Source organism: Saccharomyces kudriavzevii, assembly GCF_947243775.1.
Source record: "Saccharomyces kudriavzevii IFO 1802 strain IFO1802 genome assembly, chromosome: 3".
NCBI lineage: Eukaryota > Fungi > Ascomycota > Saccharomycetes > Saccharomycetales > Saccharomycetaceae > Saccharomyces > Saccharomyces kudriavzevii.
The window spans coordinates 277,700-295,438 of NC_079274.1; the positions used below are offsets into that span (position 1 = coordinate 277,700).

General features: G+C 41.0%; 7 protein-coding genes across 7 annotated transcripts; 4 read left to right on the forward strand and 3 right to left on the reverse strand.

The window, feature by feature from the left end:
- Positions 1–694: 694 nt before the first annotated feature.
- CSM1 (Csm1p) lies at positions 695–1,267 on the forward strand (the record flags this gene model as incomplete). The annotated part of the gene is made up of 1 exon (XM_056232113.1): positions 695–1,267. One exon carries the CDS (start codon positions 695–697, stop codon positions 1,265–1,267), a length of 573 nt encoding a protein of 190 aa, XP_056086424.1.
- Positions 1,268–1,307: 40 nt separating this feature from the next.
- SKDI03G1440 (uncharacterized protein) lies at positions 1,308–1,733 on the reverse strand (the record flags this gene model as incomplete). Its single annotated transcript, XM_056232114.1, has 1 exon — positions 1,308–1,733. One exon carries the CDS (start codon positions 1,731–1,733, stop codon positions 1,308–1,310), a length of 426 nt encoding a protein of 141 aa, XP_056086425.1.
- A 568-nt stretch (positions 1,734–2,301) lies between these two features.
- On the forward strand, positions 2,302–4,062 carry ABP1 (Abp1p; the record flags this gene model as incomplete). The annotated part of the gene is made up of 1 exon (XM_056232115.1): positions 2,302–4,062. One exon carries the CDS (start codon positions 2,302–2,304, stop codon positions 4,060–4,062), a length of 1,761 nt encoding a protein of 586 aa, XP_056086426.1.
- A 568-nt stretch (positions 4,063–4,630) lies between these two features.
- On the forward strand, positions 4,631–10,345 carry FIG2 (Fig2p; the record flags this gene model as incomplete). The annotated part of the gene is made up of 1 exon (XM_056232116.1): positions 4,631–10,345. The coding sequence occupies one exon, from the start codon at positions 4,631–4,633 to the stop codon at positions 10,343–10,345; it is 5,715 nt and encodes a 1,904-aa protein (XP_056086427.1).
- A 55-nt stretch (positions 10,346–10,400) lies between these two features.
- Positions 10,401–10,949, reverse strand: SKDI03G1470 (uncharacterized protein; the record flags this gene model as incomplete). The annotated part of the gene is made up of 1 exon (XM_056232117.1): positions 10,401–10,949. One exon carries the CDS (start codon positions 10,947–10,949, stop codon positions 10,401–10,403), a length of 549 nt encoding a protein of 182 aa, XP_056086428.1.
- Positions 10,950–12,261: 1,312 nt separating this feature from the next.
- Positions 12,262–14,412, forward strand: KIN82 (putative serine/threonine protein kinase KIN82; the record flags this gene model as incomplete). The annotated part of the gene is made up of 1 exon (XM_056232119.1): positions 12,262–14,412. One exon carries the CDS (start codon positions 12,262–12,264, stop codon positions 14,410–14,412), a length of 2,151 nt encoding a protein of 716 aa, XP_056086429.1.
- Positions 14,413–14,598: 186 nt separating this feature from the next.
- Positions 14,599–17,646, reverse strand: MSH3 (mismatch repair protein MSH3; the record flags this gene model as incomplete). Its single annotated transcript, XM_056232120.1, has 1 exon — positions 14,599–17,646. The coding sequence occupies one exon, from the start codon at positions 17,644–17,646 to the stop codon at positions 14,599–14,601; it is 3,048 nt and encodes a 1,015-aa protein (XP_056086430.1).
- Between the last annotated feature and the right edge of the window lie 93 nt (positions 17,647–17,739).

A 17,739-nucleotide genomic window follows, 5' to 3' on the forward strand; every position in this document is an offset into this window, starting at 1 on the left:
TTGACGGGAGTACTTTTTACTTTTTTTCGCAGATTTTCAATAATTTTTGAAGAGGTACGAAAACCTAGCGTCGTCGATAGATATATAAAAAAAGGGTTATTAGAGAAAAAGAGTAGGTTAAAGCTCGAAAAAAAAATGAAAGGTCCTAGGGTAGAATGAGGAAGTTAGGGGTTCTACAAAGTATATAAATATATTTTTTGTTTATTTGTTTATATGATATATTATATATATATATATATGCAGGATTTTCAGTGGCATTTGTGTTATTCACTATATGGTAATTAATTGTGTACAGTCGAAGAAATTATCGCTGACGATAAGCAAGCAACATCTTTTATTCAACGCTTAGAATCGTATATGTAGTTATAACAAGTCGACGAATTCTTTACTATATAGCGTGATCACAACGATAAGGGTAGACACTCCCGATCTTGGTCAATGGCCCTATGCGGGAGACAGTATCACTCTTCTAAATTTAATGCTCGTGCTTGTCTTGCGTGCGCCACGCTTGGCTCTTGGCGCTTTCATTCTATGTCGCTTTATCCCATTGTATTTTTGTTTATACATCCTGTATTTGTTTACATTGAAAGATCAGTAGAAAAAAGCTGCACTGAAATCAAAACAGTAAAGAAGCACACAGGCTCGCAGAGAGACTAGCAAAAAAAGGGGAAAAAGGATAACTCGACGTCTAGAAATGGACCCATTGACCGTATACAAAAACTCATTGAAGCAACAGATCGATTCCGCAGATTTGCTGGTGGCCAATCTGGTCAACGAGAACTTCATGCTATCAGAGAAACTGGATGCAAAGTCGAGCGAGATTAAGCAGCTGCAGAAACAGATAGATTCGTTGAACGGGCAAATGACGGACCTCAAGACGCAGGTCTCCCACCAAACAGAAAACTCAGAGGTCATAAAGGATCTTTACGAATACCTCTGCAACGTGCGTGTACACAAGACCTACGAGGACGACTCCGGGCTGTGGTTCGACATCTCGCAGGGCACCCACTCCGGGGCAAACTCCGACGACTATTCAATAATGGACTATAAACTCGGGTTTGTCAAGGGCCAGGCCCAAGTTACAGAGGTCATCTATGCGCCCGTGCTAAAACAGCGATCCACCGAGGAACTATACTCGCTACAATCTAAACTACCCGAATACCTCTTTGAAACGTTGAGTTTCCCCCTCTCGTCGCTGAACCAATTCTATAACAAGATTGCAAAGTGTCTGAGTAAGAAAAGAGAGAAAAAAGAAGAAACCGAGTGAATTACTACATAATGTCTATATCTCTATACATAAAATCCGACTATTCCTTTGCATACTTGATTTGCCCCTCTGAATCCACCACCAGATTTTTCAGAAAGGTCTTTTTCGCATCTTTGTCCTTGATAGTTTTCATAATCTTGTACAATGACTGACCCTTTTGGAGCTCAATGCCGTTGGATGCTTTTTTCACCTTCTCCACTTTCTTGGCAGGGACGGGAGCAGGAGCAGGGGCAGCCGGCGACTGCTTCTGCTTCTGCTTCTGCTTCTTGTTGCCCTTGTACAGCGCTTTCTGGTACTTCTCGTCCTCGCTGATGCAAGACGTGTGGTTCTTGTAGCTCACGCCGTCATCGAAGGTCTTGGAGCAATCTATGCACGTGTAGTACGCATCTGGGCACCTGTAGTAATGCTTTTCAGTGTTTTTCTTGGGAACGGTATCGTTACACACTTCGCAATTAAACGTAACCATGCTAGCAAATCTGTTTGTTGACTGGCGCTGTTTGCTATATCACTGTGAAGCTCATCGCAAATTAAAATTTTTCATTTTTTTTTCACCTTTTCCCGCCAGGCCAAAAAGCAACCAAAACAGAAGCAACCTTTATTTGATATATGGCTGCAGAATGCCATTGCTCTTCATCTGCACTGGCACTGACCGTCAGGTCCATCTTCGATTGCCATCTGTGCATTGCTTGTCCAGGATGCAACGATCCTTGAGGGAAAATGGGCGGCAGCCGTATATACGGTTCGTGGGGCGGTGATAGAAGCGGGTATTTCCTTTCCCCAGGGCGCTGATCCTTACTATAGTATGGCATAACCTCGATGATCCCTTTCTTGTATTCTGCTTTGATGCATTTTCGGTATGGATCTGCGTCACGTGGCCTCATATAGCTTGTTTAAAATTGGTTTTTCACAATGCGAAATACCTCGAAAATTGAGTAAAAAAGGATATAATAGGAGTCTTCATGCTGAAGGTTTACTGTATGCATACGTAAGCACACAGCGCACGCATACACATCCGCACACAGCTATCAATTGTAATGGCTTTGGAACCTATTGATTACACCACCCACTCGAGAGAGATTGACGCCGAGTACCTGAAGATCGTCAGAGGCTCCGATCCTGACACCACCTGGTTGATTATTTCACCCAATGCGAAGAAGGAATACGAACCGGAGTCTACCGGCTCCTCCTTCCACGACTTCTTACAGTCGTTCGACGACACCAAGGTACAGTACGGGCTGGCACGTGTTTCTCCACCGGGCTCGGACGTTGAGAAGATTATTATCATCGGCTGGTGTCCCGATTCCGCTCCATTGAAGACAAGGGCTTCCTTCGCCGCTAATTTTGCCACGGTGGCCAACAACCTGTTCAAGGGCTACCACGTCCAGGTCACCGCCAGAGATGAGGACGATCTTGACGAAAAAGAACTGTTGATGAAAATTAGCAACGCCGCCGGTGCTCGCTACTCCATCCAAACTTCCTCCAAGCAACAGGGAAAGACCTCCACTCCTCCCGTTAAAAAATCTTTCACGCCTTCAAGGAGTCCCGCTCCAGCTCCTGGAAAAGTACCTGATGAGACTCCTTCCCCAGCACCTGCTGCTAAGGTTTCCTCCCGTAGCAACGACGACGATGACGACGACGATTGGAATGAGCCTGAATTGAAGGAGCGTGACTTCGATCAGGCTCCTTTGAAACCAAACCAGTCTTCCTACAAACCAATTGGCAAGATCGATTTGCAGAAAGTAATTGCTGAAGAAAAGGCTAAGGAAGACCCACGTCTTGTTCAAAAGCCAACCGTTGCTGGTTCCAAAATCGACCCTACTTCGGACATTGCTCATTTGAAAAAAGAATCGAAGTTGCAGAGAGACTCTGAAATTAGCTCCTTTTTGGGCACCACTAAACCACCCTCCATGGTAGAAGCTTCATTAAAGAACAGCAATGATAAAGTCATCAAGGGTTTCAGAAACGAAAAGTCCCCCGCCCAATTGTGGGCTGAAAGGAAGGCCAAGGCTAAACAAAATGGTGGCGAAGTGGAAACAAAGACTGAGCCATTAGAGCCTAAAGTTCCGGAAAAAGAATCTGATGGTGAGCCGGATGTCAAAGATTTGAAGTCAAAATTCGAAGAAATGGCCGCTTCAGAGAAAAAAGAAGAAGAATTGGAAAAGAGAAATGTCCCTCCACCAAAGAAATCCGAGCCAACCATCATTTCACCCAAACCCTTCTCTAAGCCGCAAGAACCTGCCAGAGATGAAGAATCTCAACAGGTCAAGATTGACTACAAAAAGTTCGGCAATCCATTGCCCGGTATGCACGTTGGAGCCGATGTAGCAGACGAAGAGGAAGACGATGGTGACTGGGACGATGACGAAGGCGCTGCTTCTGAACCTCCTTTACCTTCCAGAAACGTTGCCCCAGGGCCACTAAAACAAGAAGAAGAACCTGAACAAAAGGAGCCCGTCCCAAGTTTACCCTCGAGGAGCTCAAGAGATGAAGAAGCATCTGAACAAGAGGAAACACCTGAAGAAGAAGAGGAAGATATTCCCCAGTTACCATCAAGGAATACCGCAGCTCCTCCTCCACCTCCAAGAAGAGCAACCCCTGAAGAAAAACCAAAAGAAAATCCATGGGCAACCGCAGAGTACGATTACGATGCTGCAGAAGATAACGAATTGACTTTTGTAGAAAATGACAAGATCGTCAATATCGAATTTGTTGACGATGATTGGTGGCTAGGTGAACTAGAAAAAGATGGCTCAAAGGGTCTTTTCCCAAGTAACTATGTGTCCTTGGGCAACTAGAATCGAATCTCGGCCTCATGCTATTATATCATTCTTACGTAAAAACAAACAAACTTTCAGAGATGTTGAGACTATTGTATAGATACTTTCACGAGCCTTTTTAAGAAACATTTCTATATTACCTTGCTTCCGTTATAGCATTTTACTGCCCTGTTTATTTACTTTTCAAAAAAGCGTGCGTCTGTACGGCGTTGTGAAAACCTCGAACATAAAACAGCGTTGAAACAATTGTGTCGCTCTACGTCTCATGCAACTTTGAAACACGCACCATTGTTTCCATCATTGTTTCTCCATTGTTTCAGACTTATACCAGTGATGTTTAGCATATAGTGGCCTCCTCTTATACCCGCTATTCCATGGGCTCCCGCCTAGCCCCTTTATAGAAGTGTTAGAGTCTAGTTTTAGACCATGGTCTCTATCAAGATTAAGAATGATATGGGCAGCCCAAATACATATATAAGTCGAGTTTAGACTTGGTGTATTGGAAAATCTTCACGTCTTTTCGTTATATAGCAGTTTTTGATATCATGAACAGCACGCTACAAAAAATCATCATCATCTGCCCAACATGACCTTGATGAACTCATTTGTGTCTTTGGGTTTGATGTATTCAATAGTGAACCTCTTAGCAAGAACGAACGCTCAGATCGTGTTCTATCAAAATAGTTCTGTAACTCACATCTCTAATGCAGAGTCCAGTTCAGCCGTACAATTTTACGATACCTCGTCAACCCAGTATTCTTCCTTCAACTCACGCATGCTGTCCTCCATAAATTCTGTTGCTTTGTCTAGACCTTCATCGAGCTTTGCGATTCCCAGTAGCTCTTCGTCCAGTTATGCAGTTTCCTCTTCATCGATACCCTCCGATATCAGTTCCTTATACTTCGATACTTCCTCTGAAGTACCAGGCTCATCAACATCAGAGTCAGTTGCCTCATCTGAAATATCGTCATCCTTTGTGAGTACAACAGCCTTTTCCTCAAACTTACCATCCAATGTGATCTCCCAATCCTCGATTTTCTTGGAATCATCACTCACTGCTCCATCTCCCACGGATGTATTTTTTTCAAGTTCCTTGATGTCTTCATCCATTACTTCATCTCCTAGTTGGGCTTCTTTGAGCTCAGGGAAATCAAGCTCCATTGTATCTACTACCACTCCTACTTCGTCAATGATTACAGGTTCAACTTCTCCGTATAGCTCGGAAAGTTCTGAAGCTATTACTACTACATCATTTCTAAGCTCATCAGAATCCCCGTCTGGCTTTTTCAGCGGCTCTACGCTCAGTTCGACCGTTCAAACCGGTACTAATAGTCTCACGCCGGACACTCTCACCACTCTCACTGATGCCACGTCGTTACTATCTTCATCATCAATATTTGAATTATCTAGCATTATTTCTAGCAATGGGTCAGATTCTGTTGCGTCTAGCTTTAGTACTGCCACATCATCAAGAACAGGACACTACTCGGTCTTGCCATCGGACTCAATTAATTCGTACAGTAGTTTAGTTCAGTCTTCATCGTCACTATCAACTATATCTCCTACGAATGACTATTCATCTATGGAAACATCAGTTGACTTCACTTCCATGGCTATATCTACAGCTTCAAATTACCCAGAGGGTTCAGTCGCCCTCACAGAGTCTCGTTCTGGGGATGTTTTAAGCTTCAACTCTACTACTTATGTTGCTTCAACATCTCTTACGGGCCTTCCTGAAAACGAAACTTCACAGCAGGAGTGGCCAAGCTCCATCTCCCAAACAACATGGGTTGTTGTTAACTCAACGAATACCCAAGGGTCTATGGCCATTACAATGTCTCCTGCTTATGTCTCTACTGCTACTAAAACAATTGACGGCGTTGTTACCGAATATGTCACATGGTGTCCATTAACTCAGACAAAAGCCCAAACTTTTAAAAGCAGCTCATTCATATCGAGCACAATACAAACTTCAGAACCATTTGCGACATCAGTACCTTTTACCTTGCAATCCTCTACTACCACATTTCCACAAATAATGGATTCCAGTGGTGTTGAAACTATAAGCACAAGTCGCATGACCGATACTAGCTCAACAGTAAAGTCCGACTTTTTCAATAGGACAGTGGATAGCGTTTCTTTGAGCAGCAGTGAAGGTAAATCTGCTTCTTCCTATCCGATTTTGTCATCTTCTAATACAAATTCTGCAAATGTTACCGTCAACTCTCCCAGCGGGGATTTGTCTACTAGTTTGTCTACTTCAACTGAGTCCGGCCAATCTATGAGTTCCAGTGAAAGTTCATCTACTGCCTTGTCTTTCAATTCCATGAAAAATAGTACTGCGACTCCTACTGTCCACTTAAGTTTGTCGTCCAGCCATCCACAATTAAAAACTATCGCATCGAAGACTTTTTCGCTTTCCACTGTTACAGCAGTGACTAATGGTGTCATCACTGAATACACAACATGGTGCCCGGCAACAAGTATTACGTACACCACTTCGGTATCTTATAGAACGTTAATTTTGACCACTGAAGTGTGCTCTCATTCCCAGTGTACTCCAACTGTTATTACGAGCGTTACCGCGACAAGCTCTGCCGTTCCTGTTTTATCAACTGCTAGCAGCATGAACTTATCATCTGGCGAATTTGGAAACATTGGAAGTTCGGTCACTATTAAAACCACTACTGGCAGTCAAAGCTCTGTCGCTCCTGGATCCACTACTGGCGCTCAGAGGTCGGTCACTACTGAAACCACTACTGGCGCTCAGAGTTCGGTCACTACTGAAGCCACTACTGGCAATCAAAGTTCCGTCGCTACTGGATCCACTACTGGCAGCCAAAGGTCGTCCGTTGCTACTGAATACACTACTGGTGATCAAAGCTCCGTCACTACTGAAGCCACTGCTGAAGCCACTACTGGCAATCAAAGCTCTGTCGCTACTGGATCCACTACTGGCAGCAAAAGGTCGTCCGTTGCTATTGAATCCACTACTGGCGCTCAGAGTTCGGTCACTACTGAAGCCACTAATGGCAATCAAAGTTTCGTCGCTACTGAATCCACTACTGGCGCTCAGAGTTCGGTCACTACTGAAGCCACTAATGGCAATCAAAGTTCCGTAGCTACTGGATCCACTACTGGCAGCCAAAGGTCGTCCGTTGCTACTGAATACACTACTGGTGATCAAAGCTCCGTCACTACTGAAGCCACTGCTGAAGCCACTACTGGCAATCAAAGCTCTGTCGCTACTGGATCCACTACTGGCAGCAAAAGGTCGTCCGTTGCTATTGAATCCACTACTGGCGCTCAGAGTTCGGTCACTACTGAAGCCACTACTGGCAATCAAAGTTCCGTCGCTACTGGATCCACTACTGGCAGCCAAAGGTCGTCCGTTGCTACTGAATACACTACTGGTGATCAAAGCTCCGTCACTATTGAACCTACTACTGGCAGTCAGAGATCTCTTAATGCTGCAAGTTTCACCACTTCTCGAGGCTTGGCTACTCCAACCTTATCTACCGAAGTCGTGAATACTACCATATTTTCACCAAAAACGATCATTATTAGTACAGAAATCTGTTCCCATTCTAAATGCACCCCTACAGTCATTACAAACGTGATTAGCTCAAAAATGACACCTACTAGTGGATACACTACTTCACAACTTCTTCACACTGAAAAGGTAGAGACAACGCTAACATCTGATAAAACTGTAATTTTAAGTACCGAAGTCTGTTCCAATTCAATTTGCATACCGAAAGTGATTACGTCAGTGCGAATGAGAGATAATCCTTCTTTAGTCTCGGTTTCTTCAGGGTCAAATTCATCATTGATCTCTATTAAAAAGGCTTCTTCTTTAAAGCCTACTTCTTCCCCCAGTACGCAAATTTTATCTTCAACTTCCACGAATTCGGAAGGAACCCTTGAGACATCCGTTTCTCAGATGTTTAGCACTATTGAGACAAGTCCTTCAATATATCACTCCTCTGGTGTCACCTCGAAAAATGAAAATCTACAAAGCGCCGTTTCATTACACATAACCACTTCAGGCACTTCTATTCCTTCTCCTTCAGAATCTGTCAAGTATTCGCTATCTACCGCCACAACCACAGTCAATGGCGTGAAAACTGTTTATACGACCTGGTGTCCATTGACAGACAGAACTACTATTGATGCTTCTACTCAATCTTCTTGTAGTGGTGGCAAATGTGATTCGTCGACAAAACAATCCGCATCTCTAGCTGCAACATCCGTCCAATATACACTATCTACCGCCACTACCACAGTCAATGGCGTGAAAACTGTTTATACGACCTGGTGTCCATTGACAGACAGAACTACTATTGATGCTTCTACTCAATCTTCTTGTAGTGGTGGCAAATGTGATTCGTCGACAAAACAATCCGCATCTCTAGCTGCAACATCCGTCCAATATACACTATCTACCGCCACTACCACAGTCAATGGCGTGAAAACTGTTTATACGACCTGGTGTCCATTGACAGACAGAACTACTATTGATGCTTCTACTCAATCTTCTTGTAGTGGTGGCAAATGTGATTCGTCGACAAAACAATCCGCATCTCTAGCTGCAACATCCGTCCAATATACACTATCTACCGCCACTACCACAGTCAATGGCGTGAAAACTGTTTATACGACCTGGTGTCCATTGACAGACAGAACTACTATTGATGCTTCTACTCAATCTTCTTGTAGTGGTGGCAAATGTGATTCGTCGACAAAACAATCCGCATCTCTAGCTGCAACATCCGTCCAATATACACTATCTACCGCCACTACCACAGTCAATGGCGTGAAAACTGTTTATACGACCTGGTGTCCATTGACAGACAGAACTACTATTGATGCTTCTACTCAATCTTCTTGTAGTGGTGGCAAATGTGATTCGTCGACAAAACAATCCGCATCTCTAGCTGCAACATCCGTCCAATATACACTATCTACCGCCACTACCACAATCAATGGCGTGAAAACTGTTTATACGACCTGGTGTCCATTGACAGACAGAACGACTATTGATGCTTCTACTCAATCTTCTTGTTCTAGTGGGAATTGTGGACAATCCATGTCGATTGTTGGGGTTACTACCGCTTCGGCTTCGATTCCAACGTCTACTTTTATTCTTACGACTACTTCAGTACCTAAACCTAATTTGGGAGATTCATCTTCTAAAAAGGAACAGAGTTCATGCTCTGGTGCTGAATGTAAGCAGGTTTCACGAACAGCATCATCAATAGCATTATCCTCATCCGCTTCGACTTCAATATTTTTACTGTCTTCTTCTACATTATCATCGCCGTCATCATCAACACGAGCACAAACATTCACCTCTCCTCCATTGTTAGCGCAATTCACCTCATCTACGTCACCAACTGTGTCATTATCCAGTTTTTCGCCACCTTTCACTTCTACATCATCAACATCTTCTTCTACTTTCACGACACCACCGTTACCATCGCCTTCTGCATCATCATCATCAACATCACCGACATTGTCTTCTATTTCTATAACATCATCATCATCACCATCATATTTCTCTACATTATCAACTACGGATGCCGTTACCGTTTCAAAGCCAACTACCATCACCGCTACTCAAACTTGTACGGAGTCCCAATGTCAACAGGAATCTAGCATCTGTATTGGATCCATCTGTAACGGAGTGATATCTACTTCCACCTCTTCTCCAACTACTGTTACTGACACAGTGACGTGTGCTGGATCCAAATGCCAGGAAACCAAATTCAGCAGTAATTGCGAAGGTCCTTCATGTAAGGTATCTGAATCTCATGAAACAAGTACAACATCTTCAAAATGTAGTGGGGAAGAATGTAGAGCTTCCAGTACGATTGAGTCGCGCTCTCAATACATCACAATGACATCTATCATCACTCCAAGCGCTATAATAACAACATCAATGGAAGTTCATTCCACTGAATCGACCATATCAATCACTACAGTTAAACCAATAACATACACGTCCAGCGGTAGCGAAGGACAACTGATCACCATAACAAGTTCCAGCCAAACTGTGATCCCGTCGGTAACCACAATAATAACGAGCACAAGAGTAGCCATAACATCGACACCAGAACCAAAAACTGTGACTTTTGCCACTCAGAGGCCTTACTCAAGCGGCGTAGAAACTTCTCTTGTTGCGGCTGCATCATCAACATGGATCATAACGCCTATCGTTAGTACATATGCTGGTTCAGGGTCAAGGCTCTTTTTTAGTAAGTTCTTTATGACATTGCTAATGGTTATCAGCTTTATTTAATGACTCTCTAAATACTGTAGATTTATATATGTACCCATAAAAAAGACAATATTTTTCATTTACCTTTGATGAAATCCGATGAAAACTCAGTCATTGTTACCTCTTCTCCAGAGTCATCATCATAATCATACCACTCATTATCCTCTAATTGGCATGCCATCACTTTTCCGGAGTTTAGCAAAACTTTAAACGTTATGTTGTCCGGATAAAATTTGACCAGCTCACAGCCTCTACAGTCGAAAACAAGCGGAAGAAATGAGTTTTCTTTGACCTTCGATAAGGCATGTTTCTTCCTCACGTCTTTTAACTTGGCCCATTCGTGGTCAGCTTGATCGGTTAAATATTCACTCTCAAAAATGGACACGTTAACGGACAACTCTTTGGAGCAAAATTTACATTTCATTAAGAAAGACGCAGTCCCTTTTGAAGAAGGCATTGCATGTTCTTCAAATGTATTGATCATTATTTTGGAATCGTGCAACTCTCTGCAACTGGTACATTGCAAATCGAAGGTAAACTCCGCTCTTGATTCGCTCGTGTTATCAATTGATACCTTGGCGACGTTTTCTGACAACGTAGCTTCTATAACTAAGAACAATGGCATTTAATGATTCTCTGGACTTTCTTATTGTAATAGTTATCTTTCTTAAAGGCTTTCTTCACCTCGCATTTCAACTTTGGTCCATTTTTTAACCAAATTTTTTTGCACTCGTGAAAGTGACTATGTCCTTAAAAAGCTAGGAAAGAGCAACTAAAATTGAAAAAAGGAATACAAATTTAATAACTGTGATAACATCGTAAACACTAATCTATGCCTGCCTCAACTTATAGTGAACTTTTCATTTGAAATCGTTTTAAAATTAAAACTTAAACGCAAATATTTTTATTTTTGTATCACTCTTTCCTTTATTTATACGAAAATACGCAGCGATCGTACATCGTTGCATATAGTCTTCTAACAGGTTTTAAATACACTATAGCCTCGAAAGGCGACTCCTTGATTATTGAATCCATGCTTCTTGAACAACTAAAACAAAAATGAAAAAAAATGATTTTTATAAGCAAGCCGTTGTTGCTTTTCCCAAGAGTATTCCACTACTTTAAGAGGTGTCATATTCCTGCTGAAGCTTAAATATAAGTCACCGTGTTGCGTTAAAATAGTGAACGCAAATGGATAAGTTCATTGTACCTCGTCGACATAGCAAAGAATATCTAACTGGGAAAGGGCACTTGACAAAACACGAAAAAATCCAGATAAAGGCCGATTGAGTTGATGTTTCAAGAACTAATGCTATATAAAATCCTGTAAGATGATCCTTGGACGGTGCTGTTATTAGACATGATAGTGCTCCGCAACGCTTGAAGTAAGCCAGCACCAGTATTAGGGGAGATGTATATGCTTGCCTGATATTTACAAGTGATAATTTGCGTTTGCTTTTTTAAATTCTAGTCCATGACATAAATAATTCATTCATTAATCAGGGAAACACGAAAAGACTCAGAAGAATCAGCGTTGTGGTAGAAATTATGCATTCTTTGCCAAAAAGTGCCGCAATTCTTTCGTGGGGTTTTGAAGTAAATATAGTTAACATTGTTGGTACTACGAACGTGGAGTATACTGAATTGCAGGCCGAAAAAATGTGTCAAAACATACTGGTTCACATTAAAAAACTAAAAAGAAAATGATTTTTCGCTGCTACTCAATCATGGTAGCGCCGCACAAAGCTTTCCTTTTCAGGATATAAACTTTTTTCCTTGTTTAGCTATTGTTTAGGGAGTAACGTAAGCAAAAATGACCCCAGTTTCTTTTATAGTATAATACTTTTTGAATACTATTGTTTCTTAAAAGAGGTGAGAACTGTACAGGTTACATAAAAGATCACTAGAAGTAAGCCTTCTGGCAGTCTGGCTATTTAATGACTCAGAAAGAATCCCGTTCGTCCCCGCAACGCCTCTCCAAGGGGAGAAGTATGTCGTTGCCCAAAATATTCGCTCGTAATTTAAGATCTCTTCAAAGCAATACATCCGCTGGAGGAGCTAGCAATTGTAGTAACTCAACTTCCAATGCTTTTTCCACTCCTACAAGTTCAAGCTCGCAAACGAGTGTGACTCCCAGTCAAAACAAGCAAGATCTTCCTCTACCCTTCCCCCTGCATGGGGAATGGAACGATAGCTGGTCAAGTTTTAAGTTTAACAAGTTTAAATCAATGTTTTACCACAACAGATCGAAGAGTAGTTGCATTCCAAATGGAAAAACGTCAGAAAAGGGTGCGTATCAACACGAACATGAATCGAAACAGCTGGAAACTTCTACCGACAGGGAGACAAATGCCCCCAACGCTGCAAATACTCCATTTATACACAATGAGACGGTTTGCTCTACGCCCAATGCCGCCCCTGGAGGCTCTTCTCCGGAAACTGACCTCTTTACCTTTGACATGCCTACAGACCCCTCATCTTTTCACACTCCCAGTTCCCCTAGTTATATTTTAAAGGATAGCAGAAATATAAGTAATGGCTCTTTGAATAACATCAATGAAAATGAAGAACTTGAGGACTTCCATAAAGGCGCCAGTGGAAACAGTAATATCTCACCCTTGGCCTACTTGTCGCTATCAAATTCACCAAAAGGCACACTGGGGGGTAATAACGGAAACAAAAGGGAACAAGAACCTACGGCCGCAACACCACGTTTGAGAAGAGCTACTTCTGAGCCCTTTGACATCGCAAAAAACGAGTTAATGCGAGACGATTACGTCGTTTTAAAACAACCACCAAGTTTAGGAGATATTATTGAACCCAGGAGGTCTCGCCGTCTAAGAGCTAAATCATTTAGCAACAAGTTTCAGGATATCACCGTAGAACCTCAATCTTTTGAAAAAATCAGGCTACTCGGTCAAGGTGACGTGGGTAAAGTGTACCTAGTTAGAGAACGGGATACCAACCAAATATTTGCCTTGAAAGTTTTAAGTAAACACGAAATGATTAAAAGGAAAAAAATAAAACGCGTTCTTACTGAGCAAGAAATCCTCGCGACAAGCGACCATCCATTTATTGTGACTTTGTATCATTCTTTTCAAACTGAAGATTTTTTGTACCTCTGTATGGAGTACTGCATGGGAGGCGAATTCTTTAGGGCTTTACAGACAAGAAAGAGTAAACGTATTACAGAAGAGGATGCAAAATTTTACGCTAGTGAAGTAGTGGCGGCTTTGGAATATTTGCACTTGTTGGGCTTCATATATAGAGATTTGAAACCTGAAAATATCTTGTTGCACCAGTCCGGTCATGTCATGCTTTCAGATTTTGATTTATCTATTCAGGCAACGGGATCGAGAGATCCTACAATGAAAGATTCTACGTATTTGGATACGAAAGTTTGCTCGGATGGATTTAGAACTAATTCATTTGTTGGTACTGAAGAGTATTTAGCTCCCGAAGTGATCAGAGGGAATGGCCACACAGCAGCAGTAGACTGGTGGACTTTAGGGATATTAGTCTATGAAATGCTATTTGGCTGCACTCCCTTCAAGGGAGATAATTCAAATGAAACCTTCTCTAAAATCTTGACTGAAGACGTCAAATTCCCACATGATAAGGAAATTTCAAAACATTGTAAAGATCTGATTAAAAGATTGTTAAACAAAAACGAATCTAAGAGACTTGGTTCCAAATTGGGAGCCTCAGACATAAAAAGACATCCATTTTTCAAGAAAGTCCAATGGTCGTTCCTGAGAAACCAATACCCTCCTTTAATCCCTGCATTAAATGATGACGGTTGTGAGCTTCCTCTTATACTGTCTTCCAATAAAAACTCTACGAAGAACCCGGTTAGTAAGCAAGAGAGCCAAATGTTTTGCGAGAAGGTCGCAAATGATGATGAAATAGACGAAACTGATCCATTTCATGATTTTAATTCCATGAGTTTAACGAAAAAAGATGACAATATCTTGTTTTACTCTGAAAATCATACCTATGGAAAAATCTTATACAAGGCAACTTCCACAAGATCAAGAGATAACAGTTCCCATAAGCGTTTTTTCAAAGATGTAATTCCAGGACTGTAAATGTCCAGCAATAAAATGAGTGAATTGGTTGACTGTACCGTCTTAGCTTTATTTATGATAAAAGTTTAACAGACTACTTAAAAGTAAACACACAAACAAGGAAGCCAATTAAATACAAATAATATAAGGTGTACTATTTCTATACTTTCTAGTACTACTCGATATGTAATATACATGAATTTTCTCTCAGTGAGTATTCAAAGATAAAAAATTCACAAGTTTATCTGTTGCTGTCATATCATCGTTTTTTATTATTCTTTTCAAACGACTGAACAATTTGAGTTCTTCACCGTTGGCAGCTTCTTTCTGCAATTCTTCAGAGATAATAAACGCCCGATTTATAATATCTTTATCCAAGCGAGCCAATTTCGCTACGTTCATCCCGTAGCTATTATAAGTTAATCCTTTTTTCAATTTATACAAAAAAATGACACTCATCCAGTTTTCGCCGGACTTTTGTTCTTCCACGTAATCCATATGATAATTTCTAATCAATGGTGATTTAATTTCTCCTAACATGGGAAAATGAGTTGTGAATAATATCAAGGGACAATTATTTAAGTCAGAAAAGTACTTTATCAATGCATAGGATATCGCTATACCATCATGCGTCCCGGTACCTCTTCCAACTTCATCTAGTAATAGTAACGATCGCCCATTACAATTCTTCAAAATGTACAAAATGTCAAGCATTTCCACCTTAAATGTGGAATCACCATTCAAAATATCGTCATGTGCACCAATTCTGGTCAACACATTTTCAAATATGCTTAATCTTATTTCTTCCGCAGGGACAAATGAACCAATCTGTGCCATTATGGTTAGTAGCGCTACTTGCCTGATATAAGAGGATTTCCCACCCATGTTTGGTCCCGTTATAATACTGATTCTGCCATGTTCTGGAGACATCATAATATCATTCGGTACATACTGGACATCTAATGACTCAATGATTGGATTTCTTGCGTTCTTCGCGATTATCGCTTGTTGGTCGTTCACAAAAGTTGGTCTGACGTAATTAACATTGCACGATGTGGCTGCTAGTGATAAAATACAATCGTACTGCGCTAAATTTAGTGTAATTTTACGAAGTTCTGTATATTCTGCCGTAATTTTGTTCAAAAATGTTTTATACTGCAGTTCAGATTCACGCATTAACAGGTCCTTATGATATTGCAGCTGTTGCGTCAATTTTTGAGTCATTGGTGTAGAAAATCTGCTAACCATCTTCGTATTGTTGACTTTTATCCAATCATCCGGCAAATCCTTAATTTGCGAATTCTTAACTTCAATTAAATAATCTACCTCGTCTCTGAAATTCAAATGAGGACGCTTAAGATATTTTCGTATCTGTATCAATTCCTCCTTTAGCTGTGTTCGTACCAGTTCACTGTCCCTTTGGATGCTTATAATGCCCTCTGAATGATCATAATTGTTTAGATTGAAAAAATCCATAATTTGCCTGTCTGGGTTTTTTTCCATTACTGCCGAAACATTGATCATGGTGAGAAAATAAGGCAATTGAGTGCTAGAAAGTAGTTGATTCAATTCACTGAATAATTTGAAAAGTAGCAACGATTTTTTGCATATCCTTCCTTCGGATGATTTAAACTGTTCCGATAGATACGACTGATGCACCTTGAAGTGCTCAACGAATGACGTTATTTGCTTTAGATAAAAGTAAACTTCCTTTCTAGAAGTTGTACCATACATTATACGATTTAAGGTCCTCAGCAAGTCTGGGGTATGACTTAGCATTTGATTCAGTGACTCAAAAAAAATATTATTGTTGATTTCAGATGTAATACATTCAATCGCATCAAGTCGTTCCTCAATTTTGTCTACATCTGTCAAAGGATTAAAAATCCATTTCCTTAACATTCTGAAACCAAATGATGTCCTTGTATGGTCCATTAACCAAAATAAAGATCCCTTACCACCACCATGAGTGAAAATATCAAGACTCTGTAAGGTATTAGGATCTAGTAACATGTGTATTTTTGATGCAAAGGGTGCATAAATGGAGGGGATCAACATCACCTGCTCATTGTTGTACTCAATCATATGTGAATACAATTTGTGAATCAGCGGTATGAGTGATGGTGATAATCTTAATTTATCATTCATCACTTCTATTGAAAGAACCACATCCTCTTGCAGATCCGGCATATTCTTGTGGAGTAAATTACATGAAATACCCTTGAATAGTTTCTCTACATGGGATGGTAGATTCTCTGTATCTACCAATACTTCTATGGGTTGGAGATATTTGATTCGTGCTTGCAGCTTCTCAGTGGCGTGATTAAGTTCTTCAAATTCATCATACACGACCTCTCCACTATTTAAATTAACGGAAATCAAAGAATAGTTGGCCATCTTTTCTTGATACAAGATACGAGACAGAGCCCATATACTGCTTGTATCACCAAGAATGCGCTTACCCTTAAGAACAAAATTAGAGTTGACACCAAAAGTAGCTTTGGTAAAAACGTTAGAAATCTTTCTTTCAAAAACACTAGACTTATTGGCAGCTGCATCATGTTTCTTGATGGCACTTGTTTCTGCTTGTTCCACCACGGCCACTTTCAAATTATGATGTACAAGTCTTTCCAGATGAACGTTTAATCTAACATCTGGGAAAGAGCAATACGCAAACTGCCTATGACTAGCATCCTGAGGGTTCGACTCATCAATAGTCAGTTTACCAGGCACCAGCTTAATATGCAATATCCTGCTCACAGTTATTGCGTCCTCCGCAAAACATTTATATTTATATCCAACCCTAATGACAAGCACTTTATCAGTATGATACATTTTTAGGTCCTTCACCTGTTGATCCAAGGGCGTGAGTTTTGCTATAGGTTTTCTTTGGACTCTTTTTTTAAAAGATACTTCCAAATTCTCTCTGTCATTTTCATCAGACTGTGTATCCACATCAGCTCCTCTTTTCATAATTCTATCCATTTTGCTGGCGAAGTCAATATCACTAGATTTCGTTGGAGTACAAATTGTCTCCCCAGTGCTTGGCAATTTCTTGATAGAAACGTCATCGTCAAGCAACGTTGAAGTTGCAGTTGAGGACTGTGTCTCCGCTGTATCCTCTTCATCAGTGTCAAGGCAAATGGATTCACTACCAGCGTCATTTCCAACCGCAATCTCTTGTCCTTGCTCCTGCGGCGGCCCTGGCGGATTAGCTTTCTTGAAAAACCTGCTTATCGTGGGTTGTCCTGCCATTGCTATCCACAAACTCAAAGAAGGCGGTCTAGTCACGCTACTATTGACTATTAAAGCACTAATTCAGTTCCCTGTCTTACCATTTCTATTCCA